This window comes from Centroberyx affinis, unplaced genomic scaffold (assembly GCF_046629955.1).
Source record: "Centroberyx affinis isolate AG114_WGS23_722 - 3 ecotype Tasmania unplaced genomic scaffold, CSIRO-AGI_Caff_v1 ptg000143l_1, whole genome shotgun sequence".
In the NCBI taxonomy this organism is placed as follows: Eukaryota; Metazoa; Chordata; class Actinopteri; order Beryciformes; family Berycidae; genus Centroberyx; species Centroberyx affinis.
The window spans coordinates 41,414-69,197 of NW_027278841.1; the positions used below are offsets into that span (position 1 = coordinate 41,414).

At 41.2% G+C, this 27,784-nt stretch overlaps 1 protein-coding gene across 1 annotated transcript in view; it reads left to right on the forward strand.

Annotated features, from left to right (window-relative positions):
• The window catches only part of stxbp4 (syntaxin binding protein 4), an 80,586-nt gene that overhangs the window by 36,961 nt on the left and 15,841 nt on the right, over positions 1 to 27,784 (forward strand). Inside the window, exons 18-22 of the mRNA XM_071531575.1 lie at positions 11,246 to 11,422; positions 12,310 to 12,312; positions 15,487 to 15,603; positions 18,193 to 18,242; positions 23,772 to 23,908. Coding sequence (XP_071387676.1) covers positions 11,246 to 11,422; positions 12,310 to 12,312; positions 15,487 to 15,603; positions 18,193 to 18,242; positions 23,772 to 23,908 — 484 coding nt within the window. The remainder of the gene's footprint in view (positions 1 to 11,245; positions 11,423 to 12,309; positions 12,313 to 15,486; positions 15,604 to 18,192; positions 18,243 to 23,771; positions 23,909 to 27,784) is intronic.

The window sequence follows — 27,784 nt, forward strand, 5'->3', positions numbered from 1 at the left end:
AGGCAACACTGTACCAGCAGGATGCAGAATGCACTTTGAGGAAACGTCTTGAAAATGCTTTACCTGCTTCACACTTTGCAAAGAAGACGTGCTGCCTTCAGACGACTGAGCAGAACAAGAGAGCTAATATTGAGCATGTACACACACACCTGGCTACAGGAGCCGTTTAGCTCAAACTTGCGGAGTAAATTGAGTACACCTGGTAGTTGGGTCGGATCGAGGTCGGATCACGTTCCCACCACAAACAAACCATTTCGTTTGGGACCGGACCGAGACCGCCTCCTCTAAAGGGTCTCGGTGCGGTTGTTTTGGTCCGCACCCGAGTGCGATTACTGTGTTCACACCTGCACAAACGAATCGCACCAAGGGGGAAAACGAACCAGAGTCCGATTTAACCGGACTAAAGGAACAGGTGTGAAAACGGCCAAACTGTGCTGTTGCACTCATTTAAGTCGCTCTGGGTGAGAGTGTCAGCTAAACGGCTAAAATGTAAAACGTAAAATGTTGTAAAGTAGGCTCATTAACATCGGAAACAAACCCTTCCCTATTTCCATATTTGACAAAAAAAAAAATCCTGCGCCTGCATGGGAAATGTTTGTAAAATCAAGGTGTGATTGGCAGCAGAAACATTTCTCATTATTGCAAAGCTCTGAAATGCTTTTAGTCTGAATATGTTGAGGCCAAACTCGATGCTCTTTGGAAGGTTGAGCTGAATAGCCACAGTGTGTTTATTGTGCTTTTCTCCGAGTGTGGCATTTTATCAATGCCGTCATGCCTGTCGGTGGAACCAGCGTCTCAGAGATGGAGTGGGATATTGATGTTATGTAAGGAACAAACAAAGCAAGAAACAGCCACAAATGCAAATATAGATGCCCATTCTTTGCAAGATGGAGAGAGTTATTTATTTCTTTGCGTGGATGCAGATGGCCGGCCGGGAGGGAAGCATCCTCAGAGCCTTCCACACAGCGAGGGACTTTTCATTATGTCTTCTTTTCATATGAGCGGTAGGAGAGATGGAGAGACGGAGGAGTGGGAGACGGAGGTGAGGCAGTCGACATGTTAGCTCATTAGAGCTGGAGGTCAGGCCGACCCGATGGGCTCCGACAGGGGGCCTCTCAGGGCCCCCGAGCCCCCCGGGGCCCCAGCTGGAGGGGAGACAACCCATACTGGGCTCCATTAGTTACTCAATCAGATGAACACACACACACACACACACACACACACACACACACACACACACACGTACGATTACACACACATGCACTTAGACACAATACACATGTCCACATGCACACTCACACACACACATAATCATCTCATCTCCACTCTGCTTCATGCTCAGTACCCACACATCTTCATCCACAAACTCTAAACACATTGTCTTTCTTTCTCTCATTCTCTTATTTCTAAAATGCAAAATCACACATACAGGCAATAGAGCTTTCAGGTGATCTAACCCCCCTCTGGCGGCCATCTTGGAGGTCCTCAGTTGTGAACAGCTGATTGTGTTTCTGTCGTCTCAACAGATTTGAACAGACGGTTAATTTCTGTCTGTTTCTGACTGAACTGATCATTTCATCACTGATCCATCTGATTGATTTAGTGTTTAGATAATGTCAGCTTGTTAGCTAGCTAACCATAGCATCTGGTCAGCTAACCATCACTGTCTTGTTGTTAACACATCTGATTAGCACACTAGCTAACGTATCTAGTAGCAGCTAGCGTTAGCATGTTCACATTAACATCAGTGTGTTTGCTGGCTAGTTAGCTAGCTAACAGTTTGTTCAGGTTAACTGAGCTGACTCTTCTCAAGCTACAACTCTTCATGTTTTGGAGTAGAGACTAGGGCTAAAGACAAGACAGTTTACTGTGTCACAGTAACCTACATTTGGAAACAAATCCACCTTATCACACTATTCACTTTTACTGAGAACGTTACTGAATGGATCTACAGCCACACCGCAACAAGCTTCTCTGTTTTTAATACAGATCCATTGGTAGTTTGATGTTCAGATTATTCTTCTGTATGTTCACCAGTGTTGCCAACTCTTTTCCAAGGCAAGTAGGCTAGCTATCGGCTGCCTAAAAAGTCGCTAGAAGTCATTTGCTAATTTGCATATCAATATATTTGCTTCAGTCTCTGCTACAGGGTGTGTGGCAAGCGCTGATCAACTCAAACATATTGGCCCTGATTTGAACCCATAGTTTGTTTGAGTAGAAAAAGAAAAAGTTGTAAATGAAACAAAAATTATTGTAACCAAAAAGTAGTCATTGTAAGTTAAAATCAAGAACCAAAACCACGATGAACAAAATAATTATGAGTTGAGAGCATAACAATCAGTTCTAAACCTGTAAAATATTAAGTTAAGTAAAAATACTGTTGACCAAATACATAAATAACAAAAATGTTAAACCAAAGAATAAGTTGACTTTCAAAATGTTCTAGCTTTAAGTATTTTGTCAATCTTTCTCTTTGCGGACTTTGTTTCAGTCATTCACAAATCATTTTTTTGCTTTCTCAAGTTCAGTTTTGTGAAACGGTGACTCAGATCTCTTAGGATCAGACAAGCAAGTATCGCAAATTGGCATCAGCCAAACCGATCTGTTGGCAAATACTTTGGGAGTCAACATATTAAGATTGTTGGGGAAAAGTCGCTAGATTTGTCAGTAGTTGCTTTGGAGAAATAAAATTGCGAGGAGCGTCTGAAAAGTCGCTAAAGAGACAGAGTCGCCAAGTTGGCAGCAGAGATGTCCGCATCTCCAATTACTATAATTTGCTCCAGCAATTTTCCCTGGCTATTATTTCCTTACCTAGTACTTCTCTATTATATATGATCATTGTCGGCTAACAGGAATATTTTGGTACAAATATTATCGAGGAGCTGTGGCTCTGCAGTACGCTCCTTATCCACTTTTTAGGATTCAAGCCGATTCTATTCTCCCATTGTAAGTCTCTCTGGATAAGAGCATCAGCTGAATACCTAAAATGTAGTTGCAGATGTTTCTGAGGACATTTTATTGAATTTTGCTCTTTCCATTCAGCTCTTCTGATTCAATACATAATAACTGGCAAAAAAAAAAATACTCGGATGGAAAGCCAGCTTGTGTGTTTTTGTCTCCTTCTCTTTCTCCCTCTATTTGTCTCTCTCACTTTCTCTCCCTATTCCACTTTCTCTCATTTCCTCCCTCACTCACACACACACACACACACACACACACACACACACAGCCTTTTTTCTCTGAACGGTGGTTCGCAGAATTTTAGAATTGCATGTAGTCCTGCTGGGAACAGTGATGGTAACAGATGGGCTGCTCTCACTACTCCCTGTTTGTGTGTGTGTGTGTGTGTGTGTGTGTGGGTGTGTGTGTGTGTGCGTGCCCTTGCCCTTTCCATGTGTATGCATCCGTCCAGTGAGTGTGTGTGTGGCCCTCTTGTCCACAGCGTGTGATCCCCTACTGTTATTCAGAAATAAATGCCTCCCGCTGTGTGACCTACATCTCCCCTTTGTGCTTCATACGTGTCCTTTCAGATCACGCTACATACGACGGCACCGCATGAGGCACCGGGGCTGCCAGAGCCTCTCCCTGTGTGTGTGTGTGTGTGTGTGTGTGTGTTGGACAAGAAGCCCTCTACAGTTGTGGTTTTCAAGATTCGATATGCATTATTATCCGTGTTTAAAGTGCTATTGAACACTGGTAGTACCTTGGGTTGTGTATTTTCCTCAGTGGTGGAAGAAGTACTCTGATCCTTTACTTCAGTAAAAGTACCAATACAGCAATGTAAAAATACTCCATTAGAAGTAAAAGTCCTGCATGAAAAATCCTACTTAAGTAAAAGTACATAAGTATTAGCAGCAAAATGTAGTTAAAGTATTAAAGTAAAAGTAGTGGTTTGGTCCCTCTGACTGATATTCTATTATATATGACATCATTAGATTATTAATACTGAAGCATCAGTGTGTAAGCAGCATGTTACTGTTGTAGCTGCTGGAGGTGGAGCTAGTTTGAACTACTTTATATACAGTTAGCTAGTTTAGTCCAGTGGTTCCCAACCTAGGGGTCGGGCCCCTCCAAAGGGTCACCGGATAAATCTGAGGCGTCGTGAGATGATTAATGGGAGAGGAAAGAAGAAAAAACAAAGTTCTGATACACAAATCTGTTTTCAGTTTTTTTACTTTTTCTCTAATCTTTGATTTTTGCTGAAATATTGGATCATTTGAACATTTATTGAAATGAAACCATGTGAGGTTTAGAGGGAAAAATCACTATTTGGTGGAGCTGTTAACAACTCATAGACATCTGAAATGTGACCCGACTACACACTGCTTTTTGTAAGACGTCAAAAGCTAAAAAGGTTGGAAACCACTGGTTTCATCTTTAACAATGTGTTGTATTTTAAAAGCTTGTTATATTATCCATTGTGTCAAATCTCCATCTGAAAAGTAACTAAAGCTGTCAAATAAATGTAGTGGAGTAGAAAGTACAATATTTCCCTCTGAAATGTAGTGGAGTGGAAGTATAAAGTAGCATCAAATGGAAATACTAGTACAAGTAAAGTACAAGTATCTCAAAATTGTACTGAAGTACAGTACTTGAGTAAATGTACTTAGTTACTTTCCATCACTGATCTTCCTCCATGATAAAACCCCCAAATCAGTGATTCTGTGATCTGTTGCTCTGGTAGAGGAGACTGGAGAATTGTGTTTTTTTTCTCTCCATTCACTGCCATTGTCTGGAGGAACAGTCTGAAAATCACTTCTCGCACATAAAGGAACACTAACAAAGCAGATTCTATTAATATATAAAAAAAACTAGTCATGCTGCAGCTGAATTGTTTTGAAGTGAATCTCTTTCTTTATGTTTATTAAACCTTTCAGTCTGAACAAAATCTGGAGGAAACTTACGTCAATGGAACAAAGGAAATAATATGTTTATCAATAATTGTAAATAGGCGAAAAAAGGTGGGAGACAAGACTTTGACAAACCAGATTCTGCCAATTTTGATTTGATTTGATTTGATTGACTTTATTGTCCACCTCGATGGAAATTTGTCTTTGGCTTCTCCCAAAGTACAACAAGAGTACATACGCATAGCACAACACACCATTAAAACATAGAAATATACAACATACAATAGTGCAAATGGGCAGGTAGCAGCAAATAGGTTATACAAATAATACCAGAGAGCAAATCTCTCTACATATAGATTATATATTATATATAGATTTATTCTATATATAATAATATATAGAAAAAAGTTTTACCATTCGTTTCTTAGAACGACACTGTGGTCTTTCAGTATTTTCTGTGGGGGGGTTCACAGTATTAGACATACAGTATGTGAGGAGCTAATTTAACTGTCATTTTCAGTTATTGTACCTGGTTTTCAAAGTGAATCCCAGCTTCCATCCCCACAGCGTCACATGACATGACCACCACTCCCCGAAGCCGGCATTCATCTTCTTCATCTGTCCAGTGTCCATATCTCTGCCCCCCCCCCCCCCCGCTCTCTCATTTCACTCTTTCTGTCGAGTGAAATCAGAATCTACACACAAACTACACAAACTTTTCCACCAGTGCAACAATACGCAGCCATTCTCCTTCGGTATTTCCTCCTGGCATTTACCGGGAAGAAGAGAGAAGGAGGGAAGAAGAGGGGAAGAGGGAAGGAGGGAAGGAGGGGGATCATATTCCATACGGTAGCGTGATAAATCCACTACTCGTATTTGTAAAGCGTCATTATCTTTTGAATATCGCTTTACTCCGCCTGTGCAAAACAGAGATGAGAATACAGTGCTGGAGTGTGCTGCTCATCCAATAGCGTTCGCACACCCACCTTCGGGATCCATAGTGTTTATTTCAGTAGGTAAAGGGTTAGAGTTACCGGTTGCCAGTGTGGCAATAGAACACAGGGAGTGGTTTCTTCCCAGTCGGAGAGGTGACAAGCCTCTAATTGTGGCGGGTGTCTGTTTCACCGCCCCCCCCCCCCGTTATGTAACTTCCACTCCGAAAAGCTGTTTCCTTGGCCCGGACACTGTAAGCTGCAGGTCTGTTGAAACCAGATGGATGGAGTTAAGAGTTTGACTGCCTCCGCTGATCCCAGACAAGCTCCTAATTTTAGCGGGGTGTGTTATGTAAGAGGTTGTCATTCAGGTATGATGTGTTTCTCTGGGTCTCTTTCTCTCCCTCTCTCTCTCTCTCTCTCTCTCAAACACACACACACACACACTCACTCGCTCTGCAGTAGTGTTGTGAGTGCTCCGTGTAGCGTGTGGTTAGCGTGTCGTTGCTCATGTGGGATGACAGGTGAGGCGTGTTTGTTCAGTTCTCAGTAATCCTCGGTGAAAAGCCACAGAGGCCTGCTGGGGTTCCACATAGGCACAGAGAAGTAGAGACGTTCACAATGAAAACAAACACCAAGAAAACACAGAAAACAAAACAGTGGCAACAAGGAAAGATGGGCTGACCTGTCTTATAGTTACATCCCACTACTATAATTGGACTATAAGCGGTTTGTGTGTTTGTGTGTCCCGAGAGGAGACGAGGAGAGGAGACGAAAGGAGAGGAGAGGAGGAGAGGAGACGAGACAAGGAGAGGTGACAAGGAGAGGAGAGGAAAGGAGAGGAGAGCAGGAGAGGAGAGCAGGAGAGGAGAGCAGGAGAGGAGAGGAGACAAGGAGAGGAGAGGAGAGAGGAGACAAGGAGAGGAGAGGAGAGGAGAGAGGAGACCAGGAGAGGAGGAGAGGAGAGGAGACAAGGACAGGAGAGGAGAGAGGAGACAAGGAGAGGAGAGGAGGAGAGGAGAGAGGAGAGGAGACAAGGAGAGGAAAGAGGAGACAAGGAGAGGAGAGGAAAGAGGAGACAAGGAGAGGAGAGAGGAGACAAGGAGAGGAGGAGGTTATAAATTCTAGTTATAATTATCAGAGGTAATGAATACCTGAACTGTGACATGATAAATTAAACTGTCAGTTAACGATGTCACTCTTGATTCATCAGTAAGTGCTTTATCGCTTATCATCATATCACTGAGCAGTGACTAAGAGGCAGTGAGTAGATAAGTGATATATCAATTAGTGGTTAATCAATGATTAATTAACTACATAATTAAACATTAACCAGCGAACCGTAAGTGATACCCCCCCCCCCCCCCAACACCCTCCGACCGCCACATCCTTTCCACCGCGCTGTTTCAGTGTCAAACTACTTCCTGTTTCAGCCTCACGTTTCACTTGATTTGTAAAATATCTATGAACTGCAAATTTTATATGAGAACATCCTGATTAAAAAAAACAAAACTCTGAAGTCTAAATGTAGAACAGCAAGTCAAGTCCAAGTCAAGTCCATGTCATTAATGTCAAGTCTCAAGTCTAAATGTAGAACAGCAAGTCAAGTCAGAACAAATCAAGAGTCCAGTATCAATTTAATATCTTAAAGAAAACTAAATATCTAGGACTTTTCAATGCAATATGGTTTTAATAGGATAAAAACTTGGTAAGAGCATCGTGAGTTTGATTTCTATAATCAGTTTCAACTTCAATAAATTCAATCATTCCATACAAATTCAGAAAACAGAATTTAAATTCAGTCGCATGCTGGAAGAAATCTCATCATTTTCAGTCTTAAGGGGGTCGCACACCGGACGAGGCTCAGGTAAACCACACAGGAAGCATCGCACAGAGAGCGCCAGTAGACGTTAATATGTAGATAAATGTTATAACGTTACAATTTACTGGTACATCCCGTTACTCCTGCTATCTTCCTCCAAACTGCCGACTTTCATTGGTTATCCTTAAATAATCTGTGATTGGTGGCGTATAATTCCGGATATTTACCTACTTCATTGATTAACCAATTCATTCATCATCCATCTTTCGTAAAAAAAATTTTGAGGGCCATTCATAGAGTGAATGAATGGATATACTGGATAGCCTACATTTATTTGATTTACTGGGTGATGATTTTTTAGATGGAAAACAAATGTCAGCTGACAAAATAAAAACGAGTTATTGTTTTTAAAATATTAGATGGCTTGCTACTTCTGTTCACAATGATAAATTTCAAGCCGCATATCTAATGTTGATGTGTGGCTCTTGTTCTGGGTTTAGTAGCAATAGTGAAAAACATGAGTGGCGCTGAGTGGTGCTCCAAGACTCTGGAAGTCGTGGCTCGGTGTTCCAAAAAGACCTACAGTATATTTACACCATCATTTAGTGCAAATCTTAACTCCAGCTGATTGATTTGCAACAAATAATGGTGTATAGGTCTTTCTATTCACAGTGTGATTGTTTGGCTGTTTTTGTTTTGGAGCTCTAAAGAACAGGTCCCCATTGACTTCAGTTGTTTTGGAGAAGGCTGCTACCAAGTTGTGCTGCAGCCTCCCTGTGTGTTATATGGACTAACACATTTCACCTGTGTTTCATTTGGCATGAGGGTGAGAAGATGATGACAGAATTTACATTTTTGGGTGAACTATTCCTTTAAGTCATTTACACAAACACAAGATCTTTTGTCAAGACTTTAGAAACCTTTTTTAAGTCATCAAAGTACCCAAGTCCCAAGTCACCAGAACCCAAGTCAAGTCAAGTCTCAAGCGATTCAAATAGTGACTGGAGTCCCCACATGGTCAGTAACCTTATCAGCGGGGTAAACATGCTGAACCGTGACATGCCTGGGCAAGCCCCAGTGAGGCAGAGCGGTGACTCAGCAGAACGCTCCTCAGGCCGGGCGGAGAGCTTCGTCACGTGACGTTTGACGCTAATCCGTCCCGACGCCGCAGAACGCCACATCATGACCCGAGCATCTTGTAAGAAGCTTCTGGAAACAGCAGCAGGGCCTCGTCGACTCGGTGGCAACTGATGTGTTCGTTTGTTTGTTCGCTGAGTCGCTCGAGTCGTTTTCCTGAGGAAGGCGGATGATGCGGCTTTCACATCGTCAGCTTCAACAAGTCGCTTCGTTTCAGCCGGGCTTGCAGTGTCTTTGTGCACACAGAACCGTTTGTTGAGGAAGAAATGGAAAAGTACCCAGTGGTGGAAAGTAACTAAGTACATTTACTCAAGTACTGTACTTAAGTACAATTTTGAGGTACTTGTACTTAACTTGAGTATTTCCATTTTATGCTACTTTGTACTTATACTCCACTACATTTTAGAGGGAAATATTGTACTTTTTACTCCATTACATTTATTTCACAGCTATAGTTACTAGTTACTTTTCAGATCAATATTTTATATTTAAAACATTTGATCATCTTTATAAAATAACTATAAAATAGCATTGTTATAGATTAGACTACCCAAAAGTATAGCTAAATTGTTAAGATTGGCTTCACGTTGACAACTTTAAAATGCTGCTTACATGTACATGTATATCAATAAATCAGTATTAATATTCCAATAATTTATGAAAAATATAACTCTCTAAATGGGGACAGTTTGCATAATGAGTACGTTTACTTTGATACTCTAAGTACATTTTGCTGCCAATACTTATGTACTTTTACTTAAGTAAGATTTTGAATGCAGGACTTTTACTTGTAATGGAGTATCTTTACATTGTTGTATTGGTACTCCACCACTGAAAGTACCTATACTAAGCAACATTCCTACACTACCAATCAAAAGTCTTGACACACGTATTTTTCTTTAATTTTTACTATTTACCACATTTTAGAATAACAGTAAAGACATCTAAACTATGAAATAACACAAATGGAATTATGCAGCGACCAAAAAAGTGTAAAACAGATTCTTTAAAGCAGCCGCCCTTTGCCTTGATGGAAAGGCAAAGGCTTTGGAAAGAAATTCATACATAGGATCAACTTCACTGTTTAGATTTGTCTAAGAAACTAATGTCAAGCATTTAAGCAGAAGCCTTTAGATCAAAACGGCTTTAAGAGAATGAAAAACATGGAACATTCAGTCAGGTGGGTCCAGACTGTTGACTGGTAGTATGTATTCTCACTTAATATGTGGCCTTTGACCCATATTTACACCTTAAGTGCCTAAAACTCAAGAATATAAGTCTGCTTCACCCTTATAAGATTAAACTCTAAAGTAATATCTTGTGTGTTTCTCGCTGAACTGTGAGGCTCCAATGTGCAAATATCCAAATCTCATTGAAACACTGACAAAATAATAACTTTCTGTCCTCTAGAGCAGTGGTTCTCAACCTTTATTATATCAAGGACCCCAAATGTAGTACATATTAGAGCCACGGACCCACATTTGATGAGATTTTGTCTCTCGGACTCAAATCTGAGAATATTTTTATTGTCAGATTTTGTCCAGAATTCCATGACTATCTGTATTGTAGGCAGAGAGATAACAGTAAAGCTATGAATCAGAACAGTCATTCTTTTACATTGTCTAATTGTGTTAACTTCTTGTAAATTAAATAATGGTGAAGTTTAACAATTCATCAAGTTGCTGGGGACCCCCTGGAACCCCCTCAAGGACCCCTGGTGGTCCCCGGACCCCACGTTGAGAACCACTGCTCTAGAGGAAGGTGCTCACCTCTTATTACGCATCTCCTTAAAGTGCCAGAACTATAATTATCATTGGTTGTTCAGTCTCGTTCATATACCTGTTGACCAATAGCTTTATTATATTCTATCTGTATTAACATAATCATGAATATTCAACACTATAAAATTCTGTTTAATCATTCAGATTTTGAGTTCCTTGGCTCCCAACCTGCAGATTGAATAAACTGTCAAACTGCCACTCTCTTTCTTCCACAGGTTGTTTAGTTGTTTACACCAGTGGTTCTCAACGTGGGGTCCGGGGACCACCGGGGGTCCTTGAGGGCATCCCAGGGGGTCCCCAGCAAATGATGAATTGTTAAACTTCATTATTTCATTTAGAAGAACAATTATAGAATGTAGGAGACTGACTATTTTGATCATAGTTTCACTGTTATCTCTCTCCCTACAACACAGATAGTCATGGAGTTCTGGACAAAATCATATCTAACAATAAAAATATTCTCAGATTTGGGTCCGAGAGACAAAATCTCATCAAATGGGGGTCCGTGGCCCTAATGTGGACTAAATTAGGGTCCTTGACATGAAAAAGATTAAGAATCACTGGTTTACACCGTTACTCCTGCAAATGCTTAATCTCTCTTTTCTCTCTGTTTTCCCTCCTCCTCTCCCTCTCTCATCCTCGTTTACCCTCTCCCCTCTTCCCTTCCCTGACCCTGTCCCCTGTCTTCCTCCGCTGTCCGTCCCCGGTGTGTCCCCCCGGCAGGAGGTGAAGGCCGGGGCGGAGGAGAGCCGGGCCCTGCGGAGCCGGATCCAGCTGGCGGAGGCGGCCCAGAAGCAGGCGAGGGGGATGGAGATGGACTACGAGGAGGTGATCCACCTCCTGGAGGCCGAGATCGCCGAGCTGAAGACCCAGAGAGCCGAGCAGCCGGCACAGGCCAAGGTAACCCGGCTGGGTGGAGGGAGGGACGGGGGCCGGGTCAGGGGCCGATCACACAGACAGGGTGTTTTCTTTGGGCCGAGTGGAAAAGTTGGCGTTGTTTCATTTTTGTAGTTGGTTCATTTAGGTTCACACCATCCAATTACAAGCAAACCACAGCTTCTAAGCAAAAGTCACGTGACTCACAAGTAGCTTGTTTACTGGACAGAGTTTTGGTCACCTGTCATCCTGCAGGTTAGAGATTTTGGCAGCAGCAGGATTCCAGTCAAACCTGATTCCAGTCTAAGCTTCATGGTCTGCGCTCTTTGCCATAATTTACCTTCTGTGGTGTTCAAGAAATATTTCACCTCATGCTGACAAGTTTGTTCTCACTTCATTTTGTTCGGCTAGGCTTTCCAGGCATGAGGAACTGCTGGCTATCAAATGTCAACATCTGACTCCTTCTACCCATAATCCCTTGTGTTTTGAGGTGGTTTGAGGTGGATTAGGTTTGAGGTGGATTACGTTCCCACTCCTAACGAACCGCACCGCAGTTCTCTTGTTGCTTAGTGCCAAACCAACCCAACTAAACGGAGGAAACACTGCACAGTTTTTTTTTTAAAAAGACACACCCTTAAAGTACCTGACACTACGGTAACACTGTCTCACCATTTCTAAGGAATAATGGCTTTCCAGGAATTCTCGGCTTCACATTCATAAAGTAACAGGAAGTTCATCCCCAACTGGGAACTTCCCAGTATAACCGCAGCCTTCTACTGTTGCCCACTGGGAACTGAGCAGCTCCATGCAGCAGATTGATGAAGTGCCTTGCTCAAAGCCGCCTTAACAGCAGTTCCCTGCCCAGATTTTCCCAACCTGTCTGCAATTTGAAACAGCATCTGTCTAGTCAGAAGGTTTTTTTAACCTTGAGGCTATTATCACACCACCACAAAATATTTATGTTTTTATATTTGACATTTCTCTGCCTTCTTCTGTCTATGTATTTGTGTCCCACAAGACACAAGAGTTAATATCCAAAATTCTCTGTATCTTCAAAATTCCTTGAAAATAATTTAATCTAATCCTTACCTGAGGTTTACCACTCAGTATTTCTAAAATACAGGGGATTCAGTCTGTAAAAGTGTTGTAACTTTGTCCTACTATCCTTTAAAAACTAGGATATCCTGACTGAAATTTGTGAGAGTAAAGTGCCTCAGCAGTAGTTGTTTATGGAGTGGAGAGCCTTTCTCATTCATACGGAAACCCGTTGAGGACAGTATTCATACATTTTATTTATGCCGTTTTCTCGTAATGACGACTTAAAGGTCCCATATGGTGTAAAGCAGGACTCCCCTTGCCTCTGTGATGATAAAGGAGTTGGATGGTCTATCTAAACATGGTGAAAGTATCAAAACGCACGGTCAGCAACTAAATCCACACAATCCATATTAGTGCAGCGAGCCTCTAAACGAGCCGTTTGGACTTCTGTAACTTTGTGGCGTCACAAAGGTTCGCTCATTATCATTTTTGTAAGAAATAATACACTAACAAAGTGTTTTTTTCAAAGCGGTTGAGCGGTTGTCATTGTTTCTTACCGGAGAGTTTTCCCTACCTGTAGCCGCCGGGCCGCGGCGTCTCACGTTTCACTCTGGAAACGGTTAGCCGATCGGAACAGAGGGGTCGTTAATATTAATGAGCCTTAAAGACACGGCGACAGAGACAGCCTGTTCTTGGTAAGGCTCAGAGAGATGCTGGAAAATGAACGTGTAAAAAAAAAAGAGTGTTTTTGGTTCATGACACCACACACACAGCTTTGAATGGACCTCAAGACACAAAATAAAACTCTGGAAAGAAGAAGGAGAATATGGGACCTTTCATTTTCTTTGTTTTCTGAGTTATTTATTGAGTTATCTAAGTCTTTATCTTGATCTAACACATTTTGTTTTCCTGAGATAATGAGAAAATTATCTCAAGATCTCGGGATATCAAAATATGCTACCTCGAGTCAATGAGATACTTCGCTTTTAAAATCATTTCAGGAAACGTATGATCTTTATGTGGAGCAATATCAGAGGATCAGGAGTGTATCACCGTATCACATTTCTCTTTAATCAAGGGAAATAGCATTATGCCTTGCTATTACAGGTAGCCTAATATTGATCATTTTCTTGTTATCTTGGGAAAACAAAATGTTCACTCTCCATGTTCAGAGTACATCTGATCTTAGAGGAGGTTTACACGGAAATATCTGTGCTGCTCTTCCTCATATCTCCAACCAAACATATTACCTGTCCCCCCCCCCCCCCCTCCATAATGACTCCACTCCTTGTCGTTCGTCCCTTCCCTCCCTCCAGCTTTTCTCTGCCCCCCCCCCCCCCCCCCCCCCCCACCCGGCACAGTGAATCTAGGTCAGTGTTTGCTTTGTATTATTCAGCGACAGAGCTGCTGAGCAGTGCTGCTTCTCTCTGACGTCGCCGTTCAGAGGTTATTTATAAAAATCTGGCTAGCAACCCGCAGGTCAGCGGGACGAGCGGCGATGTGGAGGACGAGCCGAGGTGACGGACAGATATCTGCTCCCCTGCTGGGTGCTGTGTAAATATGTAGGGGTGTTGAAAATAAAGAGCTGACTCATCTTTATTCAAAAATGCCAGAGGGCTGTTTTGTTTGTTTGTTTTGGAGGGAAATTATGGTGAAATCAACAAAATTGTCAGTGTTAAGAGTATAAAAATCAACAGTGGTTATGTAAATCCACACCCATCACAGGCAATTCAACACTTTTAATTTGTTTTTAACGCAAGTTTTAAAGACTCACTTCAGAGCCATATCAGCTGTATGAGTGGATAAACAACAACTTGTCAACTCAAAGTAATTATCACTGAAAAATCATTAATTATTAACACTGGAAACCTTGCTGTGTCCAGGTGTTTACTCCCCCTGGCTGTGGATCTGATCCAGCAGTGCACTCTGTGACCTGTGCAGCTTTAAAATGTGGATTAGTGGTTTTCAATCATCAGAGTCTGCAGGTTTTAATTCCGACCAAAAAACTACACCGACTGATTTCACTAATGAGCATAATGAGGAGGGGAATTAATTAACGAAATCAGCTGCTGTAGTGTTTGGTGAAAATGAAAACCTGCAGACTCGTCACCCTGGATGACACATGGTTGGATACTAGTGAAGTAAAGTCTCTATGAACCAGTGTTGTTGTTGTCAATTCATGAATGAACTCAAGTCCAATTCAGCTGAGGAACTGAATTAGAATTTCAGAAAGTTTAATTTAATTCAATGGAATTCTGTGAAATTACATTTTCTGTTGTTTTTTCTTCCCACATATCTGAGATTCCACATGGTGTTCTATATTATCAATACTGAATATCATAAAGTGTTAAAGGAACCTCTCAGCTGGTGTTTGATGCAGAACATGTAATGGTAATCTAGGGCTGGGCGATAATTCAATATTATCGTTTATCGTCTTTCAGTGGAATCATATCGTGATGATATGAAGATATTTTAATATTGTGACACATTTCTGCTGTCTAAATTAATGATGACAAGCAAATTTTACTTAAAAACTCTAATAAAATGAGGTATGGTAGGAATATTATTTGAATATTTCAGTTTTGTTTGACATCACACCTAACATCACCATTCGGTTCAATGAGATGAACATTCATTTGATTATTTAATGTGATTTTGCATACATGAACCATATCGTGATATATATTGATATTGAGAAAAATCCTTATGATTATCATGATATTGATTTCAACCATATCGCCCAGCCCTATGGTAATCCATACATTATGATTGAATGTATTTGATTAGTTGAACTGTCTTTTATTTGATTCATAATGTTTTGATTTATAATGCTGAGCGAGTCGAGACAAACTCTCTTAGAAGTGGAATTTCATGGAATTCAGTTCTGTCTCCTGTCATTCACATTCAATTCACATTCTGTTTCCTTACAGCTGGGAGACTTTCACATTCACACTGCAGGAGCTGAGCTGGAGTTTAACATGACTTCTCATTTCAGTTCATGAATAGACCCAAATAAAAACCTTTTCTTGTCTCTTTCTGTTTTCTCCCAGGAGGAGATGGAGGAGCTGAAGAAGCGGGTGGCTGTCCTGGAGTGTCAGCTACGGAAGAGCGAAGGGGCCAAAAAGGGCTTTGAGATATCCACGGGCAAACTGCTTAACTTTGTGGAGGTATAATATAAAAGATATACAGATATACCAGGCACAGGTCGAATTCCCCAACCTGCTTTATCCCACTTATGTAACGCTCTGTGTGTTTGGCTTCAAGTGATATTTTACTCTGAGGTTCGGCGGCAGTCAGACTCGACTCGCTGCCCTGGGGACTGTCTGTCAAAAGTATGTATTATGTATTAGAACTACAATACATTTTTAATATTCATTATCAAACAGAAAGTAAGTGCATGGTGCTGACTACAGGTCCCCAGTGTGGCCAATTCAGGGTTTTTGACAACATATGAAATCTTGGGCACGGCTCTACAAACTGTTTATGGTGTTGGTACGGCGGTAGCGTGTAAAAATATATAATTTCTGATTTAATTTCCAGGTGCACTTATATAAAGGAACCTGGGGCCTTTAACCTTGTCGAAGTAATAATACAATTCATTTTCATATAAATAAATGTCTGTTTTGCTAAACTCTAGCGCAGACTGATTTTACACAATAGTAATTCAATCTATATTCCAGTTAATGAAAGTTTTTCTATTGTCTGCTCTAAACAGCCGGTAAAAATCCTCTGCCGCACAGGAAGTGATGCGTTTTACGTTTCCTGGTTTGTTTGGAATCAACAGAAGAAGAAGAACCAGGTAGTTAGCATGAGCAGTGATAGCCACCATGGCTGAACAGAAAGAGAAAAGAGAAACTCAAACTACAGCAACAGAAAATACAAGCTCCGCCCCCCACACTGTTTGATTGACAGGTGATCTGTGGGAAGAGCAGAGCAGAAACACCACAGTGATGATGTCACAGACACAAAAATACAAAGAACTCATGGATTGCCACTTTAAATATATTTTTCCAAATGCAGTAAAGGCCAAAGCTCTATTTAATTAATTAATGTTAATTTTCACATTTAATTCAATTCAAACAGGTGCAACACAATCCGCCATACACAGATTTTTCCTTCCATACTGTTACCTTTTATTTACATCGGTCCAGTTATAACTGAAGATTTACTATCACGCCAATTCGTTTTTTGTTCATCTTGTGTATCTTTATTATTTGTTTATTTTTATCTCATCCACCACTTCATCCACTTAGTTTTTTTCATGGCTGCAGCTTTTCTTGAAGCCCCTTGTGACCGTGATGAAAACCTTCAGTTTGGTTCGGCACTCGAGGCTCATGTCTCGCTCCTGCGGTCGGGAGCAGTTCAGTTCAGTTCAGTTCAGTTCACTTTAGTTCACTTCAGCGAGGCTTTTACTCCATCAGGGTGAGAAGTGCTGAAGGCGTCTGCACTCGAGGAACAGGAGGCACTTTGGATGTCATGTCACCGTGTTCCCGCTGATGGACAAAACCCCAAAAAGTGCTCTTCTGTCAAAATAAGAGCTGGGTAGAAAAAGGAGAGAGGATTTTTTGTGCGTACTGGATGAGCTGAAGGTGCCGAAGATTTCAGTATTCAGGATTTCAGAAAGCCCAGCCGGTCGGCAGGGAGATGCAGTCGTCCAGATGGGAAACGATAAAAGCTAATTTGAAAAGACGGCATTTGGTTTTTTATCATTTATTGCTGCTATCATTTACATTTCAAGTCTCAGTAAATCAATCAGACACAACTGTGCCCCGTCTGGCCCTTATTTTTAAGGCTCTATAGAGGGATATGTGTAACAATTTTAAACATCAATATATCATTGTCAAATTAATTGTGATACCTTGGAATAATTACTGTAAACCAATGAGTCCATGTTGGAGACAATTGGTCTCCTCTATCTCGCACCAGTAGTATTGCTAGTTCTAGTGTTTCTCCACATTAAGACTACATTTCCCATAAGCCCTGTTGCCCCGTTAGTGTAAAGCAGGACTCCCCTTGCCTCTGTGATGATAAAGGAGTTGGATGGTCTATCTAAACATGGTGAAAGTATCAAAACTAAATCCACACAATCCATATTAGTGCAGCGAGCCTCTAAACGAGCCGTTTGGACTTCCGTAACTTTGTGGCGTCACAAAGGTTCGCTCATTATCATTTTTGTAAGAAATAATAGACTAACAAAGTGTTTTTTTCAAAGCGGTTGAGCGGTTGTCATTGTTTATTACCGGAGAGTTTTCCCTACCTGTAGCCACCGGGCCGCGGCGTCTCACGTTTCACTCTTGAAACGGTTAGCCAATCGGAACAGAGGGGTCGTTAATATTAATGAGCCTTAAAGACACGGCGACAGAGACAGCCTGTTCTTGGTAAGGCTCAGAGAGATGCTGGAAAATGAACGTGTAAAAATGGATTGAGAGTGTTTTTGGTTCATGACACCACACACACAGCTTTGAATGGACCTCAAGACACAAAGTAAAACACTGGAGAGTGGAGAATATGGAGCTTTACTCAGGACATATTAACTGATCAAAAATATTCGGGGCTAATCTCAAAATATTCGGGGCTTAAGCCCGAAAGAAAGACCCTGGCAATGCCACTGCTAAATATACACCGAATTTTCCACTCTCCAAACAAAAGACAAAAATTGAAAGAAAGAGCTGAAAGAAATAATACAATAAAAGAATGTCAGTCATGGTTATAATGCTTTTGTTTTTTGTTGTTAAAATCTTTCCCTCTGTCCACAGAATGTTCAAGAGTTCCTCGTTGAAACCCAAGGACCGCCGAAGAGCTACAGGTAAGAGACAGAAAACCTCTGAGCTTTACTCACATTTTACTCAAGTAGTAGTAAAAGTACCGGTGTAAAAATCTACTCAGAGTTCTCGACAGAGTTCAAACTAGACTCTTTTCACTGGAAACATTAGAAACGACAAAATAAAGAGCAGAAACAAAGAAAAGTCAGATTCCTCTTCTCACTGTGAATGGATCCACAGTTTGTCGGTTTACGTCGATCCGGTTTCTGTTGCTGATGGAGAGACACACAATCTGTTCTGTGATGGATGGGAGTTAAAATGGACCGAAGGACAAAACTGCAGGAGGAATGGACTGACTTAAAAAAAAAAATACACAAAAAAGCAACTCGGTTCCAGTTAGCAATTACAGCAGCTGAAAGAAATCCATCACTTTCTGTCAGGGAGAGAGAGAGAGAGAGAGGCAGTTTTCTGTGTGTTTCCTCAGTGTGTGTTTTGTGTGTGTGTGTGTGTGTGTGTGTGTGTGTGTGTGACTGACAGCCCCGGTGTTCATTAGAGACACGTCAGTCCTGTAATGGTTTGGATCGGCGTTAAAACCTCCAGCGATGACGAGCTGCCCAGCTGGTTGCCAGTAGCAACCGACTCTGCTCTCCCTCTCTCTCTCTCTTATGCTTTGTCTTTGTGGGGTTTTGTATGACTTTGTGTGTGTGTGTGTGTGTGTGATGTTGTGCATTTCTCTGTGTGTTTGTGTTGTTCTGTGTCTATACAGTATATATGTATGTGTATAATGTATGTGTGTGTCTGAGTGTGTGTGTGCATGTTGTTTGTGTGTATATATGTGTGAGTGTGTGTGTATATGTGTGTCCACTTGTATGTAGCTACATAAATGTGTGTGTGTCATTTTGCGTTACCACTTGAGTCTGTGTATGTGTGTGTGTGTTATGTTGTGTCTAACCACAAGTGTGTGTTATTTTGTGTGTGTACATGAGGTTGTGTGTGTGTCTTTTTTGCATCTTTATGTGTATGTGTGTGTGTAGCCACATGACCTTGTGTGTTTTGCCGTGTATGTGTAGGTGTGTGTGTGTCCATTTGTGTGTACCTACAAGAGCGTGTGTGTGTGTGTTGTTTTGTTTGTAATTGTGTCAATCAATCAATCAGTCAATCAATAATTTAGTCATATGTGTGTGTGGCTACAAGAGTGTGTGTGTGCATTGTTTTGTCTATTATGTGTATGTGTGTTATTAAGTGTGTATGTGGTTGTTTATGTGTGTAGTGGTTCTGGCTGTGACATTTTGTGTGTATATGTACAGTATATGTGTGCATGTCCATTTGTGTGTATAGCTACAAGGGTGTGTGTGTGTGTGTGTGTGTGTGTGTGTGTGTGTGTGTGTGTGTTGTTGACCCCGACACCTCTGCAGGAGTCGTGTAATGAGGGACCCTGCAGATACCACAGCCCATTAGCCCAGGTTACCTCCCTCCCTCCCTCACACACACACACACACACACCCACTGGCCCGGCCCGGCCCGGCTCGGCCCAGGTAGAACACCAATTAACCGTAGCTGCTAATGGCCGCCCGCTGCCTGCAGCCGGGCCGCGGCGTTATGAAACACTCTGTGGTTATTACCGCAGGGAGGAGGCAGCTGCTGTTTTGAATGAAATGTGATCAGGTGGATTTTATCTATGTCGGTCAGTAGAACTGAAAGTACAAAATAAAAGACAACATGTCTTCCTCTAATGAGCTGCCACAGTCCAGCCTGTTACATCTGGCTTGTTTTAAAGGCAGTAACTAATTACATTTACTCACGTTACTGTAATCAAGTAGCTTTTTGTGTAGCTGTCCTTTTTTGAGTATTTTTTAAAGTCAGTAATTTTATTTTTTAGAGTCACGATTTTAATAGCTTGAGACTTGACTTGACTTGGGTTCTGGTGACTTGGGACTTGACTCTGACTTGTACTCTGATGACTTGAAAAGGTTTCTAAAGTCTTGACTTGAGATCTTGTGTTTGTGTAAATGACTTAGATTGAAAGTGATGAGATTTGTTCCAGCAGACGACTGAATTTAAATTCTGTTTTCTGAATTTGTATGGAATGATTGAATTTACTGAAGTTGAAACTGATTATAGAAATCAAACTCATGATGCTCTTACCAAGTTTTTATCCTATTAAAACCATATTGCATTGAAAAGTCCTAGATATTTAGTTTTCTTTAAGATATTAAATTGATACTGGACTCTTGATTTGTTCTGACTTGACTTGCTGTTCTACATTTAGACTTGAGACTTGACATTAATGACATGGACTTGACTTGGACTTGACTTAGTAATCTACATTTAGACTTGGGACTTGACTTGAGACTTGTGCCTCAAGACTCACAGCTCTAACTTCAGTCCGTTTTAAATCCCATCCATCACAGAACAGATTGTGTCTCTCCATCAGCAACAGAAACCGGATCGATGTAAACTGACAAACTGTGGATCCATTCACAGTGAGAAGAGGAATCTGACTTTACTTTGTTTCTGCTCTTTATTTTGTCGTTTCTAATGTTTCCAGTGAAAAGAATCTAGTGTGAACTCTGTCCTCTCTCCTGTTAGAATCACATGGAAAAGATCACAGCTGACAACGTTCTCTGTTCTAAAGAGGAACTTTTACTCTGAGGACATTTTAAATCACACACTTTTTACTTTTATTTTGAGATTTTTACACCAATATACTTTTAGTTCCACTTAAGTAAAATATCAGCAAAAGGAACAGTACTTCTACTTGAGTAGGGCGTTCTAGTCTTTCCAGCACTGTTTAATGGGTTTTTGTATATAAGCCGCGGTGTAAATGGATCATGAAGACAGAGGCTTCTGTCTTTGCTGCTCCAGTTGCAGAAGCTCTTGGTTGTCATGGTTTGTCGGGCGTGATGTCGGCGGTTTGTGCCGTAACGCAGAGCGGACATGAACCTTCTGGCCTCTGAAAAGTGGCCGGTTGTGTAAGTGTGATGCGGTAAATCAGGCCGACCGGTCGATGTGCCCCCCCACTCCCCATACAACACCTTCTGCCTTGTTTCCTTTTATCCCTCTCCAGGTCAGTGGGACACCTAAACACGTCTTTCATAACCGAGGCTCCCTCCAGCTTGTGGTGGTCTTTTTCTTTTCACTTGTGGATCTGTTTCTAGGCCACTTGGAACCGGAAATGTAGGCTGGCCAGTTTTTTTTTTTTTGAATGCCAGTTAATTGAGTAGTGGGCGAGCGGCGTCGTTATTCTCCGTCAGAAATAAATGGCTCTGCGCTGCCCATTCACTGCCAGATAATGACTTTCTTATCATGCTGAATATTACTTGCATTAGGCCCATCAGTCATTTTGACTTCAGCACCGTAATAAAGAGAGTGGGGGAACAGAAAAGACATTTTTTTTTTTTTTTTATCAAAGCATGAACTCAAAGACCCCTTAGGAGATGAGGAGAGGGAAATTTCATTTTGGAGCTGTGATCAGGTTATGATGCACAAAATATACAAAGCTGCAAAACAAATTGTTTGGTTTGGATTATGCTCACACAATAAGACACAGGGAGCTTTGGCTTTAGGAATACATCAGCAGCCTTGTTCCTGAAAACCAGATTCAACCTACAGTATAGTTACGTCTCCAGCTAATAAACTGGACAAAATCCTGTTCTGATCACCTGCTGCTGAGCTGATATTGGAACTGTTTGGACTCCTTACCCTCTACTTTTATTACTTCTTTCAGTTTCATTACCTCTAAAAACAAATAATGTGATATACATGATTTCACACCCGGTGGAAAAGATTTGTGCTTTCTTTCATAAGCATGGAGAAGGTCTCTCTCTTGGCCCAAAAGGAGGTGATTACAATTTCCTTAGAAAACCAAGACAGGCCTTTTGGGTCTTTTCATTTCAAAAAAGTCTTTATCCAAATGGAGTGAATGGGGAATTTAATTTGAAAGATGTCCTGTGGATGTTTTTAATATGCTGTAATGATCCTGACTCTGAGACGGGGTGTCTCCAACATCAGGTTACAGCAATTGTTTTTTTTTGTTTTTTTTTATATATATATACAAATACTGGTGTCTGTTTGGATTACACCTCTCCAAATCATCTGTCATGAACATGAACAACTAACAAGTGCAATATATAGAAGCGCTAGGAAATGAAATGAGGAATAAGCACTGTGGTGATAGGCAGAAAGGATTTTTTTTTTAAAGCAGAAAAAGTAAAAAAGACAGGCATAAATTATTTGAATTATTTTCTGGATTACTGAACAGTCAATGCTGATTCAGCGGTTTCCTTGATATTACACAGTTAGAAAAGACATGAAATATAGCAGCCATTGCAGAAGTCCCATCTTTGGTAACACTTCATTTTCCAGGTCCACAAATTCGTAATAATTTCCTAGAAAGGAATTGTTAATTTCTTGGGACGTTTCCTGAAAGCAGCATGAAGTGAAGCAGCAGCTCTGTAGAAACTGTCTCAGTCTGGAGAGTCGATCAGATACTGAACATTTCTACAAGAGTTTCCTGGAAAGAACTGCAAGGCTATAAACTATTTACTTGAGAAATAATAGGCAGAGGTCAATTATACTCAAAGGTCAATCAGAAGTCATTATTCATATAATTATTTGTTGAATTCTTAATTAATTTTCTATATAACTACTACATAATTTCAGAAGAAGAAATTGGAGGAATTTACCAACTACCATTCAACTCTTTCTCTATTTTCCCTGTAATTAGAACATCTTTTCATGGTTCCTTTTCAGGAAACTTCCTAAGAAATTACTATCTAGGAAATTATTAGGAAATTATGGACCCGGGAAATAAAGCATCAAGCACCATGTTTTACTGCAGGTTTGATAAACTGCTGCACATTTGCTACATCCAGGGTTCCTACTTCCATACTTTTTCCAGACCTTGATTTGTCTGGTGTTCAATATGATTTACGCCGATAGACATCTTGCCCCTGCTAACTAGGTCATATCACTGTATAGATGAAGATTGTTCTTCACAGTGACAAATATCAGAATATGTGAGATGATTGGCAGGGTTCCTACACGGTTTCCATTTTAAAATTCCATATTTTTCCCAGACCCTATGTTCTTGACCGGATTTGATTTTGGTGGGTATTTGATATAATGCATGCTGACAGCGGCTGGGTAATAAGAGCGTCCCTCTATCTGAACATTATTCTTCACATCAACAAACACTGTGGACTCAAAGTGGGTCTACAACAACATAAAAGCTAGAATTATGTGTGTATCGGACCTGAACCGCAACATTTTCCATACTTTTTTCAGACATTTTTTCAAATTCCCAAACTATTCAAGACCTGGAAATGATCAAATTCAATTTTAATACTTTTCCAGACTTCCCAGACCTGCGCAGGAACCCTGGTTTAGCTCCTTTTAGTTACAATGAGTATTGTGACTAGCTAGTTGAGAGATATAAGGGTTTTGTCTTAAAATATGCAACAGAATTGACTTCAGCTTGTTGCCTTTGGAGTTTTCAGTAAAAACAGTGCTACACCTCCTCCAGTGTCTCCCAACATGCTGACCTGTCCTCCTCTCTGCCGTCCCGCCTGCAGCTCCGGGGATGTGAAGGTGGGAGCCTCGTCCCAAGGCCCCGCCCCCCGCTACAGGAAGAACCCCTGGACGGCGGCCACGCTCGCCCAGGAGGCCAAGGAGCTCACCAGGACAGTCAGGGCCATCCTGGAGGTCGACTGTAAGTGATCTCAGCTCGTCTCCGCTCGCCTCCACGCATGCCAGTCTGCACGTCCTCCTCCTCCTCCTCCTCCTCCTCCTCTTCCTCCTCCATCTCCTCCTCCTCTTCCTGCTCCTGTCCGTTTCTCTGTGCAACCGCCCCGCATGTGACTCCTACCGGATGAAGTTGAAAACCAAACTAAACCGAATCCTGCCGCCTGCCGTTGTGAGTGACTGTCCTCCCCGTTTCAGTGCTGACCTTCTAGAGGACCCGACTGTAAGAGAGCACAGTCTGCATCGGCTCCTTAGCGGACGTCAGCGGGAAACCAGCAGCGAAAATGTCCTGCGCTGTGAACCCGAACGGCACTCTCTTCCCTTGCAACTCTTGCCTCCGTAATATTTTCCAGTTGTGGACTCATGTCTTGGATCTGCATGAAACACTGTTTTGTTTCTGTGAAGCAGCGAATTTCTCATTTATGCAATACACTGAACATTGTCTGTATAGTCACTACAAGCTGCGCCAGTGCTTCTCAACGGCCTCGTTCCAGTGTTTTAACCTGTTTATTAACTTATGGAAAAGTCATGCACAGACTTAGTCAGATGTAGAAGTTGACAGATACCATTTGGTGAACGCTTTTATCCAAAGCACCAGTGGAAATTGAACCCCTAACCCTGGCAGGGTTAGTGGATACTTGTTACTCCATGACTTCAATATTGCTAAACCCCATTATGTGGAAAATTAAATTTACATTCTTTGCTCAAATGCCAGAAGGCACAAGTAATGATCGGGACAGTTTGTCTTTTTCTGTTTCATAAGACCTTAGTTTTACTGTGTCAAGTGTAAAAAGAAAGACTGAAGCTGGACCTGCAGCACTAATGCAGGAGAGATTCATGATGTGGCTTTTTTTCCACCACATAATACTTAACGGCTACCACATGATACTGTGTTAGCACTTTATGAAAATTGTAAATACATTGTGATGTTACAGCCTTGTAAGCACATTTATGTATGGGGCAGATTTTCATTACATACTAACACAGAATTACCGTGTAGCCTACTTACAATACGTTTCCATGGGTTAGTACACAGGTTAATACACTGGAAGAAGACCGGTGTGAAGTTGAAGGTTTACACCCAACTTTTTAGGAGTTTGGCCTGTTGGTCTCCTTACCTGACATCTGATGAGAGGATTGACACCAAAATCATCTCTGTGTCTCTAGTAGATAGCACTCTCTTGAGATCATGCTAACGCTTTAGCATACCGTATGTTAAGTATAGGCGACTAGCATTATCCTAAGAGAAAATGAGAAATCGTAGCAGATTTAATTTAGGAGATTGGTAAATTAGACAAAAAAGATTCACTCTTTGGAGTTACTTTGAATGGCTGAAGATCTCTCTTCCCGCGAGACTTCGATCGCGACTTGTTTTGTTTACACAGGAGGTGAGCGAAGGTAGCCAAACAGCTAAAGTTGTTTGCGCTGTTGATTTATAATGCACGGAAGCTGAGAACGGCCGTGCTTGCAATTTTTTTTTTAATGCCGTTATCTTGAGATCACAAGTTAATTATCTCGTTATCTCGAGAAAACGAGCTTTGTTATCTCGAGATAACGAGATAATCAACCCGTTATCACGAGAAAACAAAATGTCATTTCCTCTTATTACTTATAATGTTTATCAGAGATCAGGAGTGCCATGCCAGCATGCATAGCAACTGATTTAAGATGAAAATGTTAGATCAAGGAGTATCCATTATTGATCAACGCATCAGACTGTACTTCAGTCAAGGTCTAACACAGGCAGAAATTGCATTGTGTCTTTCTGTTAGAGATAACATTCAGATCAGTCTTTGTTTTCTCGAGATAACGAGATAAATTAACCCGTTATCTCGAGAAAACGAGCTTTGTTATCTCGAGATAACAAGATAATTAACTTGTGATCTCGAGATAACGGCAATAAAAAAATAATTGCAAGCACGGCCGTTCTCGGCTTCCGTAATAATGGATTTCACTAAAGATGAAGATTTACAAATGATGAGATTTTGTTTTCAGAACTTATGAAGTCCATAGAATAAAAACCAACACCAACATTGGACAACTAAAAAGTTTATCTTCATACTTTAGATAATGCTAGTCGCCTACGATTACTTAACATACTGTATGCTAAAGCGTTAGCATGCTAACTGGACAGAGCTTTCTACCAGAGACACAGGGATGATTTTGGTGTCAATCCTCTTGTCAGATATTGGGTAAGGAGACCAACGGGACAAAATCCCCAAAAAGTCAGTGTAATCCTTTAAATATTACTCAACCTTTCTGTCTGTAGCATCAATAAATACCTTTACTTGACAGTGTAACACAACAGTTACCATCACACTATATTTTTTGCCATGTAGCAGACGCTCCTATCCGGGAGGCGACTTTATACAGTTAGAAAACAACATATCTCTCTGTCTCACTACTCACTGTTATCTGATCAATGTTTATCTTTGTGTTTGAGTGACAGAAAGCTTGTATTTGTGCTGTAGCCTAGCAAGAGAAACCACGCATAGAAGCATCATAAGACAATATAGACAATATATAAATCTCACACACCTACACACAAGATCAGATGAAGGGAAACAGTAAAGAGGGCATAACATTCATATTGGAATGCAGCCGATGTGTTCCGATTACAGAAATCAATTAGTTAATATCTTGGATAAAACAGTGTATTTATATATCAATGTTACTATCCAAGGTGTCACAACCCCTCAGGTGGTCATGGGGTCATTTTGGGATCATGGAACCATTATTTTCATGTTTGTATTCTTTGTCATGAATGCCTTTTGTTGTAAAATTACAAATATTTGCAGTCTCTTAGCGTCTTCTCATAGTTTACGTCACGTCAAACAGCCTGAAAAGCCACAGGAAAAAAAACATAATTTCCTGTCAAAATTGTACCTATTTGCACATACAAATGGTTACACGTAGCTATCACTTTGTTTTTGAGGGTTGCGAGCCAAAAAACAGAAGCACTAAAAAGCACTATAACTTAAAGGAATAGTTCACCCAAAATGTACAATTTGGTCATAATCTACTCATCCTCTTGCCAATACAAAAAGTGTTTTTTCTTCATACAACTTACCAGGAGTTTGCCAGGCTCGTATGGAGGTATGGAGTACATTTATGGAATTTTTTTTTGCCCTTTTTGAAGAAAGCTTCTCTGCCAGGGAGCCTAATTATTACATTTTTGCGTGAACTATTCCTTTAAACCATGTAGCAGTGTAACAGCGCGTAGTTTCCTGAGCCGATTCCTCTTAGTAAACTGCTCTATCCAGGCTCTATGCATTCATCTCATTTTACAAGGCAGAGACTCGGTGATCCCGCCCGGAGGTCACGGCCCGCTGTCGCTAATACGACTGCTCCGTTTAACCCCCCCGACCCCTCGCCCGCAGCGACACCGCTCTCCCCTGACAAACGAGGTTTAAAAAGACAAGAGGCCAAAGGGTCAGGGCCCTGCGGAGGGTGACTCACACCCAGCCTGTCGCTCTCTAACTGCACCGGATTTACTGTGTCGCTTCACACCGAGCTCGCTGTCGTCTTCATCGTGATCTTTATCCCTGACGGGTTTAGGGCGTGTTAAAGTTCATTTGTAGGATTTATGGGGGTCGAAAAAACAAGTTGAACTGAAAAAATGGCTCTATTCTCTATTGGCGGCCAGTAGGAATTGCAGCAACATCGATATAGAGCATGTTAAAGTTAATTTGTTGGATTGGAGGTAGAAAAAACAAAGTTGGATTCACATACATCGAATTGAAAAATGCTGGAAAAACTTAAAGGGGCATTAAGTAATCTATGGCCTTTATCGGCCGCTATTGGTGATCAGTAGGAGTTGAAACAACATCGATTAACTCCTCAT